The 16,646-nt window shown below is 40.1% G+C and overlaps 1 protein-coding gene across 3 annotated transcripts in view; it reads right to left on the reverse strand.

Annotated features, from left to right (window-relative positions):
- The window catches only part of myo10l1 (myosin X, like 1), a 58,842-nt gene that overhangs the window by 12,213 nt on the left and 29,983 nt on the right, over positions 1-16,646 (reverse strand). Inside the window, exons 4-31 of one of the 3 annotated variants that reach the window (XM_022201116.2) lie at positions 14,967-15,154; positions 13,767-13,901; positions 12,839-12,963; positions 12,684-12,697; positions 12,496-12,580; positions 12,108-12,214; positions 10,915-11,044; positions 10,701-10,819; positions 10,458-10,604; positions 9,448-9,548; positions 9,264-9,330; positions 8,861-8,953; positions 8,686-8,754; positions 8,511-8,593; positions 7,894-7,996; positions 7,562-7,642; positions 7,306-7,430; positions 6,712-6,829; positions 6,458-6,564; positions 6,054-6,333; positions 5,091-5,954; positions 4,800-4,923; positions 2,822-2,960; positions 1,936-2,040; positions 1,723-1,818; positions 1,540-1,633; positions 1,255-1,310; positions 140-282 (exon numbers count right to left, since the gene is read on the reverse strand). In XM_022201116.2, the coding sequence (XP_022056808.2) occupies positions 140-282; positions 1,255-1,310; positions 1,540-1,633; positions 1,723-1,818; positions 1,936-2,040; positions 2,822-2,960; positions 4,800-4,923; positions 5,091-5,954; positions 6,054-6,333; positions 6,458-6,564; positions 6,712-6,829; positions 7,306-7,430; positions 7,562-7,642; positions 7,894-7,996; positions 8,511-8,593; positions 8,686-8,754; positions 8,861-8,953; positions 9,264-9,330; positions 9,448-9,548; positions 10,458-10,604; positions 10,701-10,819; positions 10,915-11,044; positions 12,108-12,214; positions 12,496-12,580; positions 12,684-12,697; positions 12,839-12,963; positions 13,767-13,901; positions 14,967-15,154 (3,898 nt within the window). Of the gene's footprint in view, positions 1-139; positions 283-1,254; positions 1,311-1,539; positions 1,634-1,722; positions 1,819-1,935; positions 2,041-2,818; positions 2,961-4,799; positions 4,924-5,090; positions 5,955-6,053; positions 6,334-6,457; positions 6,565-6,711; positions 6,830-7,305; positions 7,431-7,561; positions 7,643-7,893; positions 7,997-8,510; positions 8,594-8,685; positions 8,755-8,860; positions 8,954-9,263; positions 9,331-9,447; positions 9,549-10,457; positions 10,605-10,700; positions 10,820-10,914; positions 11,045-12,107; positions 12,215-12,495; positions 12,581-12,683; positions 12,800-12,838; positions 12,964-13,766; positions 13,902-14,966; positions 15,155-16,646 lie in introns of those variants that run through there. The other 2 variants (XM_022201114.2, XM_022201115.2) reach the window with 2 other exon arrangements.

The following is a 16,646-nucleotide window of genomic DNA, read 5'->3' on the forward strand; positions in this document are numbered from 1 at the left end:
TAATATCAAGCAAAACTTCCTGGATCTCATTTTTTGTACTTCAACATGCTTCACAAAAAGAACCTGTCAGATAAGCCGAGGTAAACTGCTGTAGACAGGTTTAAAATGCATGTAAAGTATCCCAAAAAGAAAATCCTACCTCTGACGAGGAACTCCTGTCCGTCTATCCTGGCGTCTCCTTTGGGTTTCTGCAGCAGAGTGATCCAGTGGTGCATCTCCTCCGGTGTGTCGCTGTTGCAGTGAATCACACGGTTGGCCGTGATGATGACGAAGGAGTTGGGCCTGCAAATGTGAAGTGAGAGATTTTTTAAAATGAGATATTTTAGGGGGCATTAGGCAAAGTTACAGAAAAGCCTTACAGCATATTGTCATTGAAGCGGTCTGAGATTAAAAAACACTTTTGCAGTTTTAACAAAATCTAGCAGGTCTCAGGCCTTTTCAGCCAGATCAGGTAAGGAGTATAAAGAGCAACACAGTCCACAGCGGAAGTAGGATTTGGTGGTTGAATGGGTTAATCAGACGATTTTTACTCAGACAATTGGGGTTAGAAGACACTAATAAATATTGAATTATGGCTTTAGTAGTTTTTCAAGTTAGAAACGTGCAGATGTTATTTATTTTTTAAGATTTTTGCCTATTGCAGTTTTACATAAAAATAATCTAACCTTCAGATGCTAAATAGTTTAAATCAATCAAGAGAAGAGAAGAGAAGAGAAGAGAAGAGAAGAGAAGAGAAGAGAAGAGAAGAGAAGAGAAGAGAAGAGAAGAAAAAGTAATAAATGTCATGCAAAAGGAGTTTTCAAATTTGTTTATGAACTGATTATGACATAATGTTTTACTTAAAAGCATTCCCAGGTCTGTTTTAATTCATTATCAATTAGAGATTTATCAGTTATTATGTAGTTCCTAGTAAATATTCTGAAGTGTGTTTATCTCATTGTAATGTTTTGCAACTTTTCTACTTTCCCCCCCCTAAAAATGGTTTCCTTTCAAACTAAACCAGTTTTTAGTTGTTTTTTTTTTAAAAAAACGTGTGGAAAAGTTATAGTCTTTTCTTCAATAGATATTTTTTAAGTATGATATGCAGGGAACATCAGCAATTCAGCAAAACTCTTTCATTCAAAACATGACTACAGGCAAAACTCTGCTTCTGAATTCAATGAATATGAAAAAACACTGAGAAAGAACAAAGCATGAACCAAGTTCCAGACATGAGTCACAGTTTCCAGTGTTTAGATGACTGATCCAACTCACCTATCAGGGTTGTCTGATGCACAAACCGAGTCAATCAACCCGACATCCAGAGTTCCCTGAAGAAGAGGAGAAGAGAGGATTTTAAAACTGTTCCATGATAGCATTTACAAAGTCATCTATTTCATAGCTTTTTGCATTCTTATTTATATTGTTATTAACGAAAACAGCCAAAAAAAAGACACCTCCAAACAATGTCACACAAGCTACCGTACAAACGTATTGAGTGTGATGTAGAAAGAGAAATATTGAGTTCAGAGTAAGTTTTTGTTTCTTGTAAAGACTGACCACAGCATTCTTTGGGTTGGCCTGTTCATGGGACATCTCCAGCAGCTGCTCAGGAGTGCACACCCGGACCTTACTGAGAACATTGAACCACCCACTGCACAGAGAGAAAAGAGATGCCATCACATGTTAGAATATATGAAAAAACTCAGAGACAAACGTTTTCTGCATTATCACACATCACACCTTGCATCTTCAGGCGACTCTGCAAACACCTGGTAAGTCCTCTCATCTGTCACAATATTCAGAGCGTTCTCCTTTTCATGATTATCCACAATCTCCCTGTAAAACAAAAAAAAGGATATATGTCTAAGAATTGCAGATTTTATCTAAGACTCAGAGAAATTGTGAAGAAGTTATGTGTTTTTGTCTGCTGCTGGAATTCCTTAGAAATCCTACTTGGCTGCTCGGATGTCGATGGTTCCCTTCAGCTTCTCCTCGCTGTCGTTGTCGTAGTACATCAGCTTGCTGTCTCTCAGAACAAACCAGCGCATCTTCCAGTTCCTGTGAGAAAATAAGACTCCATGAGTGTAAAGGCCAAGATAAGTCATTTAACTAGTATGTATATATAAAGACTGATTTGACTATAAGTGGTACATGCACCATTATTGTTTATCTTTATAGAATATGTTTGACATAAGTAAACAATCTATCAATCTGAAACCCTTTAAATGTGTTTGCAGTTTCTGAATAATCTTTATGAGGTAAGGTCACATATTCCATTCCATTCTTTAGCCTTTTTCCCCACAAGATGTGCCCTCTCACTCTTTCTAATTTAAAAAAAATGCCACGGAGTCCTCTGTTCTAAGAAGTAAATCACCAATCTTAGGTGTGAATGCAGATTCTTTTTTGTACTTTACCAAACATGCTGCAGAGGGTTTAATACTTCAAGTTAGACAAATATCCAAATACTCCAAAAAGCACACAAAAATAGGCACAAACTCAAGCTGCATTACCTTGTTCATGCAGATTCAAGAAATCTGACATTTAAGGTATTTACATTAAAACTTTCTAGCTATCAAGCTGACATGCACAACAGTGTTAAATGAAACCTGTTAACTTTACTATACAAAGCCAGTGCTTTTAAATCTATAAAAACACATTTTGAACTCCTGTGTTTTGCAGGATTGTATGATCTCAACATACTCACAAGTACAAAATCGTTAAATTGAAGCCTCCTAATCAACTTTCTCATCATTCAACAGAACAGTGTTTCCACCAGAGATGTGGTGCAAAGTTTCATTCACTTAGCATGCAGGCTTCACTCAGTAAAAACTACAACAACCTCCGTGAGAGAGTGGACAGGCCTCCTCCTTTCTTGTAGAGCCAGCCAGACTTCAGCGACTCCTGTTTGGATCGGAACCACATGAAGGTCTCATCCTTTAACACACACCAGCGCCTCCTCCAGGGGATCATCAGACCAGCTAAAGGAGCAGAGAGGACATATTTACAGTCATAAAAAGGCTTTACAGATGACATTTGAAAGGTAGAAAGTGATTGTCCAAGGCCAAAACAAGTTTAAAGTTGTCTTAAACCTGAAACCAAACCCCAAGCCTAAACTAATGAAAGCTAACAGCTTCACCATGTTCTCTGCTCTGCCCCATCCCATAGGAGAAAAACTGAGCAGTCGTGACATACAGGGTCTTAAAGTGTCCTCATGAAGACCTGCATTCCAGCCAAGTCAAGTGATGTCCTACAAAGGAGCAACACTGCATCATATTCTTCTGTGAGGAAGCCTGTTGATGATTTTATTTAACAGTCATAGCGAGAGGAAGACAGGAAAATGGGGAGAAGAACGGGGAAATGATCTGCAGCAAAGGGCCACGAGAGGGAATTAAACCCATGACGGCTGCATGGGGACTACAACCCCAGTCTATGCGCTGCCCTCTCAACCTGTTGAGCTACCCGGGAACCCACAGTTTCACACAATAAATAACAGGTTTCTGGTGAGTGTTGCCCCTTTTTGTGTTATTCATGGGCAGGATCTCACGGTGCAGTCAGGGTGAGGAGGGGGTCTGGTTGAGGAACATCACAATCGTGTCATTTTTCTTTTTGCAAGATGATGTGATTCCGTTGGCATTCATCACAGATGGGGGAGTTTTGCAGCCAATTGAGCAGCCGAGATACAAGTCAGCACCTCCAAGTCTGAGGTCTAGGTTCTCTGCAGGAACGTGGCGGATTCTTTCCTCTGGGTTGCGATGAGCTCCTTTCCCAAGTGAAGTGGTTGAAGTGTGTCAAGGTCTTGTTCACAAGAGACAGAAAAATGAAGTCTGAGAAGGACAAGATCAGGGCAGTGTCAGCAATAATGCAGCACTGTACCAGATCGTTGTGGTGAAGACACAGCTGAGACGGAAGACAAAGCCCTCATCTTACCAGTCAGTCTATGTAACTTTAACCCAGGGTCATGACCTCTGGGTAGCATCCAAACTAATGAGTTTGCAAACTCAAGCAGCTGAGATGAGGGTGGCTGGGCTCAGTAAGAGATGCAACGAGGAGCACAGACATCTGGAGGAGCTTACAGTGGAGTCTCTGCTCCTTTGTACTGAAAGGAGCCACCTGAAGGGGTTCAGGCATTTGATTAGGAAGCCCCCAGGTTAGCTTTCTTGGGAGGTTTTGCCAGATATGCCTCACTGGGAGGAGGCCTCAGGGTACAGCCGCTGGAGTATCTCATCTGGCCTGGGAACGCCTCGGGATCCCCCAGGAGGAACTAGAAAATAATGCTGAGAGAGGAGCATCTGGAATTCTCTACTTAGCCTGCTGCAACTCTCACCTGACTATGCTAGTCATCATTTTGTTGTATGGACACGCTCTGATACAGTTAGCAAAATAAAGTGCTGAATAACACATCAAACCATTTTGCATTTAGATTTGCTTATTAGTTGCCCTGTAAAACCTCAGTCCCTTTACATATTAAACTAAAAAGCTGCACACTTGTCGAAAAGATATGTAGGTAGGTAGCTAATCTGACACTACAAGTGCTTCATGATTTACATTTTAGTCAGGACACTGTAAAAGACAAAAATTAAGTGTGTTTGCTGTCCTATTTTTCAAAACAAATGGTGACTTCTGAGTCCCACATCATCAAAGAGATCAGTAAATTCACTAATCTATACTACACAGTGCATTTAATAATGCAAATGTCTGTTTATATGAGAAATTATGAAACACTGATTGAAGCCAGTACGCAAAATCAGATGAATAAAGGCCCAAAACTGCAGAAGGTAGTAACTGTCAAAATACAGTACAGGTTAACATAAGCGCACCCTTCATGTAGAGGTAGCCGTGGAAGTATGGTGGCCCGTTTCCATTAAGCAGAGTCACTCTGCCGTTTGTCACCTCTTCATCGGTGTCCATCATGCCATCATGTTCATCATCACTGTCTGCATACTGCAACATCAAACAATAACATTGGTTAACATCTCACACATGGTAATTGTATGATAAAAAGAAATATGTCACATTTTCAGTTGATCACAGACAGAGGTTCACTTTATGGCTGCTCATACATATCTGCGTGCACGCGTGTGAGGATGCGTGTAAGTGTGTCTCCTCACAGAGTCAGAGCTGCCTCTGTAGGATTCAATGCTGGCGTTGGTGCAAGTCGACTTCCTCGGATGCTCCTCGTCCGGCACCGTGGTGCTGCCACGGTTGCTACCGGACACAGAGCTGTCGTCTCCGGCGGTGACGGACCCCTCCTCCTCTTCCTGGTCGTAGTCGGACTCGGTGTCGGCCGGCATGCTGTAGATGGGCTCCTCCCCGTCCACCAGACTCTCCACCATGCTCACTTTCCTCTCTGGCTCGGTCTTGGCTCCATCCTTCCTCTCGCCATCATCAAGTGGAGGCGGTGGAGGAGGAGGTGGTGGAGGTACAACAGCACCGTCTCCAGGTGGAGGGAGAGGAGGAGGAGGAGGAATCCCACCGGCGGCCACCTCACCGTCTGCAGGAAGGGGAGGCGGAGGAGGAGGTGCTGGAGGTACTGTTCCCTCTGCAAAGGCAGGTGGTGGAGGAGGGAGTTGAGCAAACATGTCCTGATCCAGGGGAGCGTCTGTCTCAGCAGGAGGAGGGAAGTCGGGCAGAGGGATGCACTCATCCTCGGCGTGGAAGCCTTCATCCACGTCCTCCTCTTTAGAGGCTCCTCTGGCTTTACTCGCCACCTTCGCAGCTTTCGCTTCTGCTGCAGGTTTTGCTCCAACTGCTCCCAGAGAAGGATCCACACCTCCAAAGTTCAGGAGGTCGATGAGCTCTGTGGCCTTACGGGACGCCTCCTTTTTCATCCGTTTGAGCTCAGCATCCCGACGCAGCTGCAGCTCCTGCTTAGAAGATTCACAGAGCTGCGATACCTCGTCCTCTCTTTTCTTCTGTAGACGCTCAATCTCTCGCTCGAGCTGCAAGATCTCCTCCATTTGGCGAGCCTCATCCTAGAGAAAGGATGGAAAAATGAAAAATAATCATCAAACATTGCTAGAAATCCCACTGAAAAGATGCACATTTGATTGGCTTCAAAGTGTCTAACTTGCCTCTTGTGATTTCTCCTTTGTCTCGTCTTCTTCATTTGCTTTCTCCTGTCCTCCACCCACCGCTTTCTTCTCTCCCTCCTCTTTCTTCCTCTGCTCTTCCTCCCTCTTCTTCTTTTCCTCTTTGAGTTTTCTGACATGGGTCCGAGCCACCTGACCTCGTCTGTGTTTCTGCAGCACCAGCGTCGCCTTGCGTTGCTTCGTGAACCGTCGGTGCTGGATGTGCCTTCGTAAGTGTTTCTGGAGGATGACAACGCTGGCACGGACACGTTTGAAGTGCTTCCTGAGGACAAAGGGGTTAAAACACACTGAATGAGACCAACCATATATCCCTAATGTGGGAGTCAGAGGGGTTGAACGTATTAGAGGCATCCCTAGAACATTAATTCATATTAGGATGGTCTTACTTGGCAGAGAAAGTGAGAAGGTGGGCTCGGATTATCATGGCAGCTTGGCGCCGGACTTCATCCCTGTCTTTCTCTATACGATGCTCCAGAGACTCTTTCATAAACACCTACAGGGCAAAAAGGTAGCCTAGTGAGGTCAGAATATTTTAAAGCACATCTATTAAAAGAACTAAAGAATGATGATTTTGAACAGTTTCTGGTTGCGAAACTTTGGAAACATCCATCAGATTTTGCCAAAAACTTAGAAGCCTTACCTTGGTCTTTCCTAACTGCCACTCTTTCTTGGTCTTGTCGTATTTGGTTAGAAGGTCTGTGCTTCTCTTTTTATCGTCACCTGCTGTTGTTACTTTTTCTTTGGAAATGATCTTATATCTGGCAGAGAAACAGAACACAATGTGAGAAACAACAATGGAGAAATCACAAAGGGAAAAATGTTGCAAACAAAAAACAGACACAGACAAATGCAGTGGTGGAAAGTGAGTAGATTCACTTAATTTACTTTGCAGATTTAGTTTAAAAATAGAAAATATAACCAACAAGTAAATTATAATCTAACTTCATTGATCCCTGAGGATGAATTGTCAAGATACCAGCAGATACAACAGGTAAAGCAGTTAAATTACCTTTAAGTATCAAACATAATAATGCATCAGTAATTATAAGCTCAAATATTCCTTTCTACATAAAAAAAAATTATTATGCTTTGGTACTTAATGTATTTTTTTGATGGCAATACTTTTCTACTTTTACTTAAGTATAAATTAAAATGCAAGGCTTTTACTTGTACTGGGGTATTTGTACACTGTGGTACTTTTATTTAAGTATAAGTGTATTTCTGAGATATTTACCGAGAGAAGAAATCTTTGAAAGTCCTACGAACGGGGAACCCAGCACGACGGATCTTCACAGTCTCCAGCATCCCAGAATACCGCAGCTGGTTCAGGACCACCTCTGGGCTGAACACATTTGGATTCTACGAGAAGAACAAGAAAGATTTAACATGAAACTAATACCTTTTGATATAAGGTACAATCATTCTCTGAGATAGAGGTATTTACTGTAAATCTGAGAAATGACTGAGGTGTGGGAGAGAAACAAACTGACCTTTTCCATGTTGGGTTTAATGCAGCGAATGAAGAAAGGATTGGAAACACTAAGAGTGGCCATGAGAGCATGAAGTGAATCCTGAGGAGACAAAGATAAAAAAAAATGATCATTCTTCTTCCAAATGGCATTTTGCAAAATTACCGTGGGTATTTTAAAGACTTGAAAATTTACAATAACCCATAAAAATAACCAACAAAACAATCATAATCTCTCAGCTCTCTTTGACTCAGGCCTCTTTGTTTTGAGATGCTGAGATCAGATTACATCGTAAACTTTAACAGCTTCTTCTACTTAGGAATCACTGTTTTCCAATCACATGCATCACTCACCCTGAACTGGGAGCTCACTGTGGGCTTACGTCTGGCTGTTCCCATCTTCTCCTCATTGTTCCTGCTGCCGACCTTCTCAAACAAGTCGTAGATGAAGTCCAGCCTGGGAAGCAACAGAAAAACAGTGAATGCAACACTCACATCTGCTGATGATGATCAGTTTAAGAAGATAAAGACAACCGGTGATAAAAATAAATGAGACAAATAATCAGGAAAAAAAACAGCATGTTCTCTGTCAGCTCATATTATTTTAACAGCAGTTTGAAAAGAATTAATGAATTTTGAACAGTTCTCTGAGTGATTAAATAGTATTTAGATATCTAAGGTTCTGATTTTTTTCTTAAAACTGCCAAAAAACATATTTCCAGTAAGATAAAATTTGTCATTTTGAATTTGCCTTGGATTATGGTTTTCATTAGACAAGAAAAGTTTGATAGGAATGATCATAATGTGTGGAATTACCTCAAATCAGCTCAAAGAAAACGGTAAACTAAACTACCTGTAAATATGGATTTATCTTCCAAAGAATGAAGAATGAACCAACTTTTATATAATACAATCCTGGGATTCATTACAGTCTAAATCTTTACCGTCTACTGTATGTCTGAATAAACTACCTGCTGTCTTTGAGCATGTTCAGGATGTCGTCTCTGAAGGTGTCTCTGTTCTTCTCCAAGATTCCTCGAACATCATACAGAACCTGTTCAAGACCATCGTAGTAAATTTCCCAGATTTCACACAACAACACAGACGAGAAGCCGAAATAATGTGGCACAAGTACACAGCACTCACCTCTCCAGCGTAATGCTTGATACCAAACTGATGATCAGCAAGTCTGGGCTTCACGTAGTAAGGGTTCGTCTGCAGAAAAAGAGCCCAAAAAGTAAAACATAATGTGACATTTACCAGCAGCAAAGCAGCTCAATATGTTGTGAATTATGGATGAACGACTGTGTAAATAACTCACAGAGTGTCGGCTGTGCAGCTTCTCCAGCAGAGTGAAGTCTGTTCCTTTAGGGAATCGACTCTCTTCATTCACCAGAGCCAACAAGCCCAGTTTCTGAGAGACCGGAAAAAAAGAAAAACACAATGTTATTGCATCAGCATTATGAAATCAGCACCAGTTTCCAAGTACGGCATTATTAGATCAGTTTCCAGAGAGCATCTGAGGCAGGCGTCCAATTCGGCTGATAACTGATAATTTTAGCCCACTTCAGCCCAGCTCTGACGGAGGAGAGTCGCAGCGGTGGTGAATATAACTGTTTTGGCAGCATATGGTTGGTATTTTCTCACTTAATTGCAAAACTAATCTCTTTACTGCAACTCTAAAGCCTCTTTATGCTCTGAACAATGGCATAAACATCTCTTACCTTCTCTATGAGGTCGAGACACTCTGCGTTGTCCATCCAGTCGATTGCATCCCACTGAACACCTTCCCTGTGGAAAACAAACCCAAACAATTACGCACGGAAGAAAAATAACTACCTTCAAGTTAACATACAGTTGGAATGCCTCGAAGAAACACTGCACATTATCCTAAAGTCACATGTGTACCTGTTGTACTCCAGCTGCTCCAGGGAGAAGATATGCTTGTTGAAATACTCCTGCAGCTTCTCGTTGGCGTAGTTGATGTTAAACTGCTCAAACCGATTCACCTGCAGGCAGAAAGACACACACTGGATCTTTCATATGTTTAATGGGCTCGTGACACTAAAGAAGCTCAACTTATTTCAGCTCTCTTGAAGTTATAAACATTAGCAATTCTTGAGAAACAGTCGCACAAAGCTGGTTATCGATCAGCTTAGTTAACTCTGGGTTATTTTATTTTTATTTTACTTATTTATTTTATATATTTCCATATTTTGAGTCAACACAAATCCAAACAAACAGACAACTTGAGTATATTTTCTTTATTAAATACTGAAAATGAGGAAAGGCTGTATATCGGCAAAAATCATTATGAAGGCCTTTTTAATGTGACTGACATTTTTCAATATGCTCAGCAGTCTAGACTGAGGAAAAAAATACTTACCTGAGTCTTTTCATTTATTTAAGCTATTATGAACAGAATTACACCAAAATATAGATAAACATAACCCTTTTCAATGCCAAAGTCGAGATGAAAACAGTTGTAAATATGAGGTTTTTAAGTTGGTTATCTAAAATCTCTTAGTTTGTAGAAATCCTGACATGAAGGTACAAAACAGGTTTCTTTTACTTGTGATTTATCAACTGAACAAGAAAAGTGTCTCCATAGTGTTTTACCACATGTCCCTCCATAGCTGGTTCTGGTCCTTCTCAGGCTTTTTACAGTTTTTAACCCAATTCTCCAGCCAGATTAGCAATGGATAGCTTACTACAGTGATTGACTGCAGGTAAAAAGTCTACCTTCAGATACTGACTTGAGCCTGAAGATAACTGTCTCAGAAACTCACTACATTTAGTCAAACACGCTGGTCTTGTTTAGTATCAGGGAGAGCAGCAGCCGGAAATTTATTGAGCTGAGAAGAGAATCCATACAAAAGGTAAAACATGAAAAACAGAGGCGAGGTCGGAGCTCTGACCTCAAAGTTCTCAAAACCGAAGATATCAAGGATGCCGATGGATTTGAAGTTTTCCTTCCCTTTGATCTTCTGGTTGATCTTGAGGATGATCCAGGAGAAACACTGGGAATATAACGCCATGGCAACAGAGTCTCGGGAATCTACAGCCTGCAACGATGAGAAGGAAGCCCGAGGGAGGGTTAGGATGAGTGTGTGAATGTGATATATATGTATGTACATATATATCTATGTGTGTACGCTGACCTGCTCGATAGTGAGTGGGGAGCAGATTTCCTCTCCTCTGAGGATTATGGAGCGCTGAGTCAGGACTTCAGACAGCTGGAAGGCGTCCAGACCCAACAGCTCACTGGCATTAGTGACCACTGGAAACATGCACAAAGATGTGTGTTAGACTTCTGCAATGCATCCAACTCACTCTTATATTTCCAGACTCCTTTTACTCGAGCAGCAGCCTGACCCTGCTTGGTGGTGATCTGGGCTCCTCCTGCAGTCATGAACTCGATGTTGCCGAGCTGCAAGACTCCTGAGAGCAGCTTAAACATGTCTCTGATCTCCTCCTCTGTAAACTCTAAAACCTTCAGCGCCTCCTGCACAAAGACGAGCACAGAAAAGGAGATCAGGTTCTTCTTTTAGGAACATTTTTTTAGGTTTTATGCACACAAAAGGTTAGATCTTGACATGAACATCCTGGTAAAGTGGAAGAGCACACAGGAAATACATCTTTAAAATGACTTTAAATCACCCAGACTTTGGTCCATAATTAAATTAGACATTAGATAATTATTTGGGGAATGTATTCACAACAAAATAAAAGAAAGAAAGAAAAAAAAAAGAAATGCTTTATATTTGCTGATGTATCTATAGTAACAAAAAGGGCATTTTCCTGTTAATTAATGTTAATTCTGTAATTGAAAAAGACGACATTTGCTGCTATTTAAATATATACCTACAGCTAAAACGGAAGACGTTTTCTGCTATCTAATGGTATACCTACAATACAAAAAATGCAAGTGTTAAATAAAAACATACTAGCGGCTCATTACCCAAACTTTGAGCTCTGGTTTCAAAAACTGAAATCTTCTGTCCACATACTGTAATTTTATTTTAAACAGTTGTCAATACTGTATCAACAGAAACAGAATTTAAACTTTTCTATTCATTGAAGATGTACATACAGTGATGGCAACTCTTGCGAAAAAAATTCCAACACATCTGTGACAAAGCTATTTTGTAGTAACTGCTCTTTTACATTTCCAGATATATATTTTACTCAAATTAAGGGAAATGTTTTTGTCTAGATTGCACCAAGTTTGTTAATTTGTCACATTCTCTCTTCCAAACATGAATGAAGGCTTGCCGACAATAACATCAACTTATAATTCAAAAATGTAAATGAGCTGAAATACAACTATATTTCAATCTCGAGGAAAGATCAAAAGTTTAACTGTTAATCTGTTGACATGTATTCAAAGACATCCGTCCAATCAGTTGCATTTCATTTAATTCCTTTGTAAGTCAAGTCTTTGTCATACTTTATATTAAAACAAACAAGAAATATCTGATATCCAGATTCAGATCCCAGCTCAAACTGTCCTTTGTATTTGTATTTGACAAATATTGAAGAGAAAAATGAAACAGCATCACACTGACCATAACACTGTTGAACAGCTCTTTGTCATTCAGACTCTTGTCCTTCAGACATCCTGATTGGCTGAGGTAGTGGAAAGATTCAGCGCTCTCCTCCAGGAAGTAGAGGCCTGACAGAAGAAACATAGTCTGTCAGTGTATAATAGGATGGACTATGTAGCTGTAACATATAAAGACTGATTTTAGCTCAACATGATCTGCTGATTCATATGCATTTTCTATATCTTTTTACAGTCTGTTGTAGCTGTAATGCTCATAGAAAGTACACCATAACAGTCATATCAAAGTATCGCTATAATAATTTCTCATATTAAGTGTCTTCATAGAAAGAACAGAGAGAAATAAAAGAACATTGTAGATATTTGAAGATTATCACAGAGGTTTTCCTCACTTTTATGCTCTTTGCTCGCTCCTGCCAGCAGAGCATAGAAGATGTGGTAGTTTCGCTCTCCGGGGTTTTGTCGTACTACTCGATTCTATGGAAAGCATACGCAGCAAATTCATTATTAATCACACAGAGCAGCTGACAAATTACTTCAGATAAATATCAATCTCATACAAGAACCATGGCATGTTTACCTTTTCCAGTAAATCTGAATGGACGAGTCAAGGAAACAACTTTCACTGATCTACCCAAAAAATACACTTTTTATTGCCTAATACAAATAATAATAAAAGCCCATATGTAGACATTTGATGGAAATACATTTATTCAGTATATAAAATTAGGATACAGTCGATGACACAGCCTCCTTGGATGTTGCCGCCCTCAGAGAAGTGAAGCTGGATGAACTTCCCAAAACGACTGGAGTTGTTGTTGTAAACGGTCTTGGCGTTCCCGAATGCTTCCATGATCGGACTGACAGGAAAACAAAACAAAAAAAATGCATATATGTTTTGTTTGCTGGGTTTAGATTTATCAGCATGGAGTCGCACATCAGGCATTTCTGACCTTAACTTATCCGAGAAAAACTAAATTGAAATTCTTCAGCTGTGCTCTGCTTCAGGTTCACACAGTTCCACATCCATAAGTGCCTCATCTAAACTCTGTTTACTTCCTGTAGCTCCCAACTGTATCTAACATTCGCAATAATCAGAGCTGTAGACTTGTAGGCTGTGAAATTTAAATTTCCTAAAACCTGACTCCCTAATAATTTGACCTCTTAGTACATATAAAAAAAAACAACTTCCAAGTTCCAGTAGAAAATAAAATAAGATCTTGCACAGTTACACCCCACGAGTATTTAAGTTGGTAAAACTAATGTGTGACCTGCACATTATTAATCTGCAGTCCTTTCTTTGCATGAAAATGAACTCTAAAATGCAGCTAAAGCTAATATGAGGCTTTCTATCTTTCTCAAATTCGAATTATTTGTTACAACCCTTCCACTACAGCCAAGCAAACATGTTCTGGGGAAATACAAAGAAGATTTGTGCACTAAAAACACAAACATTTGAAGATACTCAGCTGATTTGGCTAACTGAATTCAGCTTTAGCCACCCTTTTACAAGGAAATGCACTGTGGATTTTACCCCCTGTCACTTACATTTATGATACAGGATTGGATTCAGAGCCAGATTGGACAGGAAGAACAGTGATTGTGATCAAAACACCGCCAGTTTACACATGAACATATGTGTTCCGTGTCTACTCTCGCTTACCTGCTCTGTACGATGGCCTGCTCCACGCGTGTAGTTTTCTCTGACTGTGGAGTCCCGACTGACTTCTGGCTCATCACCGACAGAAACTGCAACAACAGCTTGGTGCTCTCCGTCTTCCCTGCACCCGATTCACCACTAAAATACACACACAAACACAACACAACACGATTTAATTAGATGCACAGTGACCTTCTCTGACATTCCCATATCTCTAACTGGTCCGGTCGTCTAATTGATAGCGAGGTTTGATAGTTTCATTGGCTTCCGGTCGGAATCAATCGGAAGGTGAAACGAAGACTGAGTGTAATTGAAAGCCTCGTGACATGTTGTACGCTACAACCAGAACAAACCAGTGAGCAGTTAATCGAATATATGCAGGGCTTTTCTAACCTTTAAAGTAGAGAGAAATTTATTTATCAAGCCAATTTAATGAATCTAGTGCAATGTGAATTTTGTTTTAAATAACTCGTGGAAATTTCAGTTTAGACATTTAACAAAGGGGTAAACACTAAAACAATATGGAATATTAGGGTAGGATGTAAAGTGAAGGTAAAATAAAATGAAATAGGATTAAAATGTAGAAAATATAACATAGGAAGAAAAATTAACAACATGTACAAGAATATACAAGAGGGATACAGAAATGTGCAAATGAACAGAATGAATGAATGAACTGAACTGAATGAATTAAATACAATATTAAGTTTTAGTAATCATCAACATTGTTATGTCAACACAGCTCATCAAATCAATGTTTATCTAGAATAGTACATTAGAATTTATTTAGTATCAGGAATTTACTTAAAAGGGGACATTAGAGTCCCCTGAAATGCTTTTTAGTATTGATTTTCTCACCCAACCCTGGACAAAGAAGTAAAAACGATATTTCTCTAAATGTTGAACCACTCCTTTAACTGTACGCTCAGTCTGCATGCAGGGACATAAAAAATGCATGTGTAACTCTGGGTAAGTAGGACGATAAGAATAGCAGGATTTTCCAGAAATGGAAATTCCCTCTCATCCAGTGCACGCTGGGATATTCTGCGGTTCTATCCCGGGATTTAAAAATCTGCTGGCATGGATTGATGGCTTAGTAGATGGGCCGATAAATGGATAAAGGATTCAGCGGTTGGCTGGACAAGCGAACGACATAAATTAATATACTGAATGGTGAAAACGCCCTGTGTGGTTGAAACTCACCTGATGAGGACACACTGGCTGTCGTGGCGTTTCCAGATGCAGCGGTAGCATTCGTTGGCCACAGCGAAGATGTGCGGAGGGAGTTCGCCCAGATGGTGTTTGGAGTACAAGTCCACCCTCTCTGGGTCGTACAGGCCAGAGATCTGCTTGTACGGGTTCACAGCTGCCAGGATGCTGCCGATGTTGGTCTGGAAACAGCAAAAAAAGTGACATTACAGGTTCATTTTTATGATGATAGACTTTTTCCTTATCTTTTGTTGCCACTTGACTTCATTTCAAATAAATATAAACATACCCTTCCACCTAAGTGCATAAATACATTGACACATGTATAGAAAACATGCATCTTGTGTTAATGATAATCTGGATTTGAGGAGAAGCAGGAAATGCAGGATGAAAATATGATTATTAAGAACGATGATTGAACAGATTTTTATTAAAAATCTGAAGTCAAATCACTGAGATGATGGAGGATGAGAGCTTGATTTCCATTTTTAACTATTTGTGCTGCATAGGTCACCTTCCTTTCTATCCTTCAACAAAACTTCAGGTCAGCAGCCGCTCCATCGTGTCCTATTACCTATGCTGAGCATTTTGTGTTCTACGCACATAAAAAAAGCTTTGACGGACACATATACTCATGAATATGCAAACACACAGTGACACAGAAAACTGACCCACACATGGGAAATTCTTATGATCAGCTTAAGAGAAATCTGTGTATGGACAATATTTCATCATCTAGATTAGGTCACACCCCGGAAGGCTATTATTGGTCTATTGTCTGGTAATCTTCCAGGAATTCAGGCTTCTCCACACGCCTAGCTGTTAGCTCGCCATAAAAATGATCAAAAATGTGCTAGTTTTGGCCTTTTATGATGATAAATTAATTGATTCTAGCACCAATTTTAAAACTGCAGGCAGAGATTAATCTCATTAGTGGGTGCTGAAGTTTTACGGTCATCAGCTAATGCAGTCATTCATTACACATTTAAACAGAAACAAACAGCTACAGCAGTTTGCAAATTAGTGAACAAAACTCAAACCATAAAGCTATGGAAATGTTTGTTCATTGTAATGACTGCGTGTCTCACTCATTTAAATGCTGCTGAAAAGCGTCAGCAGCAAAGTCTACACAGTTAATGGCCTTGAACATCAGCAGCTTAACAAAGCCACTTATTTTTTTCAAGATAGAACGAGAACAAACCCTGCTGACAGAGAGAAATTATTCAGATTGTTCCCGGTGCAGCTTTTCTAGTAATATGTAGAATATAACATGCAGCCACTCTATACCAAACTATATCTGCTTTGATGGCGATGCGAGGCCCTGGAGAGGTCACCAGTTTATAGCACAATGAGACAATCATGCATCCTCCATTTAATAACACAAGTTAGCCTGTCATGCATGGGAGAAAGCCAGGGGACCTTTAAAAAAGCCCACACTGGCTCAGGAGAAACATACAAACTCTACAAATAAAGGCCCCGGCCAAGCAGCAAGTTTGAACCCATGCAAAGGCAGCAGTGTTCACAGTGCAACACCAAGCTGCCAAAACTGAATGACATCATTAAAACTAAAACAAATGAGATTACCACTGCAGACACAAAGAATGAGAGTGTATTCAAGAAAAGACCCTAAATAGCTCAGTTTGTGTTGGGAAACAACTGAAATGAATAAAATAC

This window comes from Acanthochromis polyacanthus, chromosome 1 (genome assembly GCF_021347895.1).
Source record: "Acanthochromis polyacanthus isolate Apoly-LR-REF ecotype Palm Island chromosome 1, KAUST_Apoly_ChrSc, whole genome shotgun sequence".
NCBI classification, from domain to species: domain Eukaryota; kingdom Metazoa; phylum Chordata; class Actinopteri; family Pomacentridae; genus Acanthochromis; species Acanthochromis polyacanthus.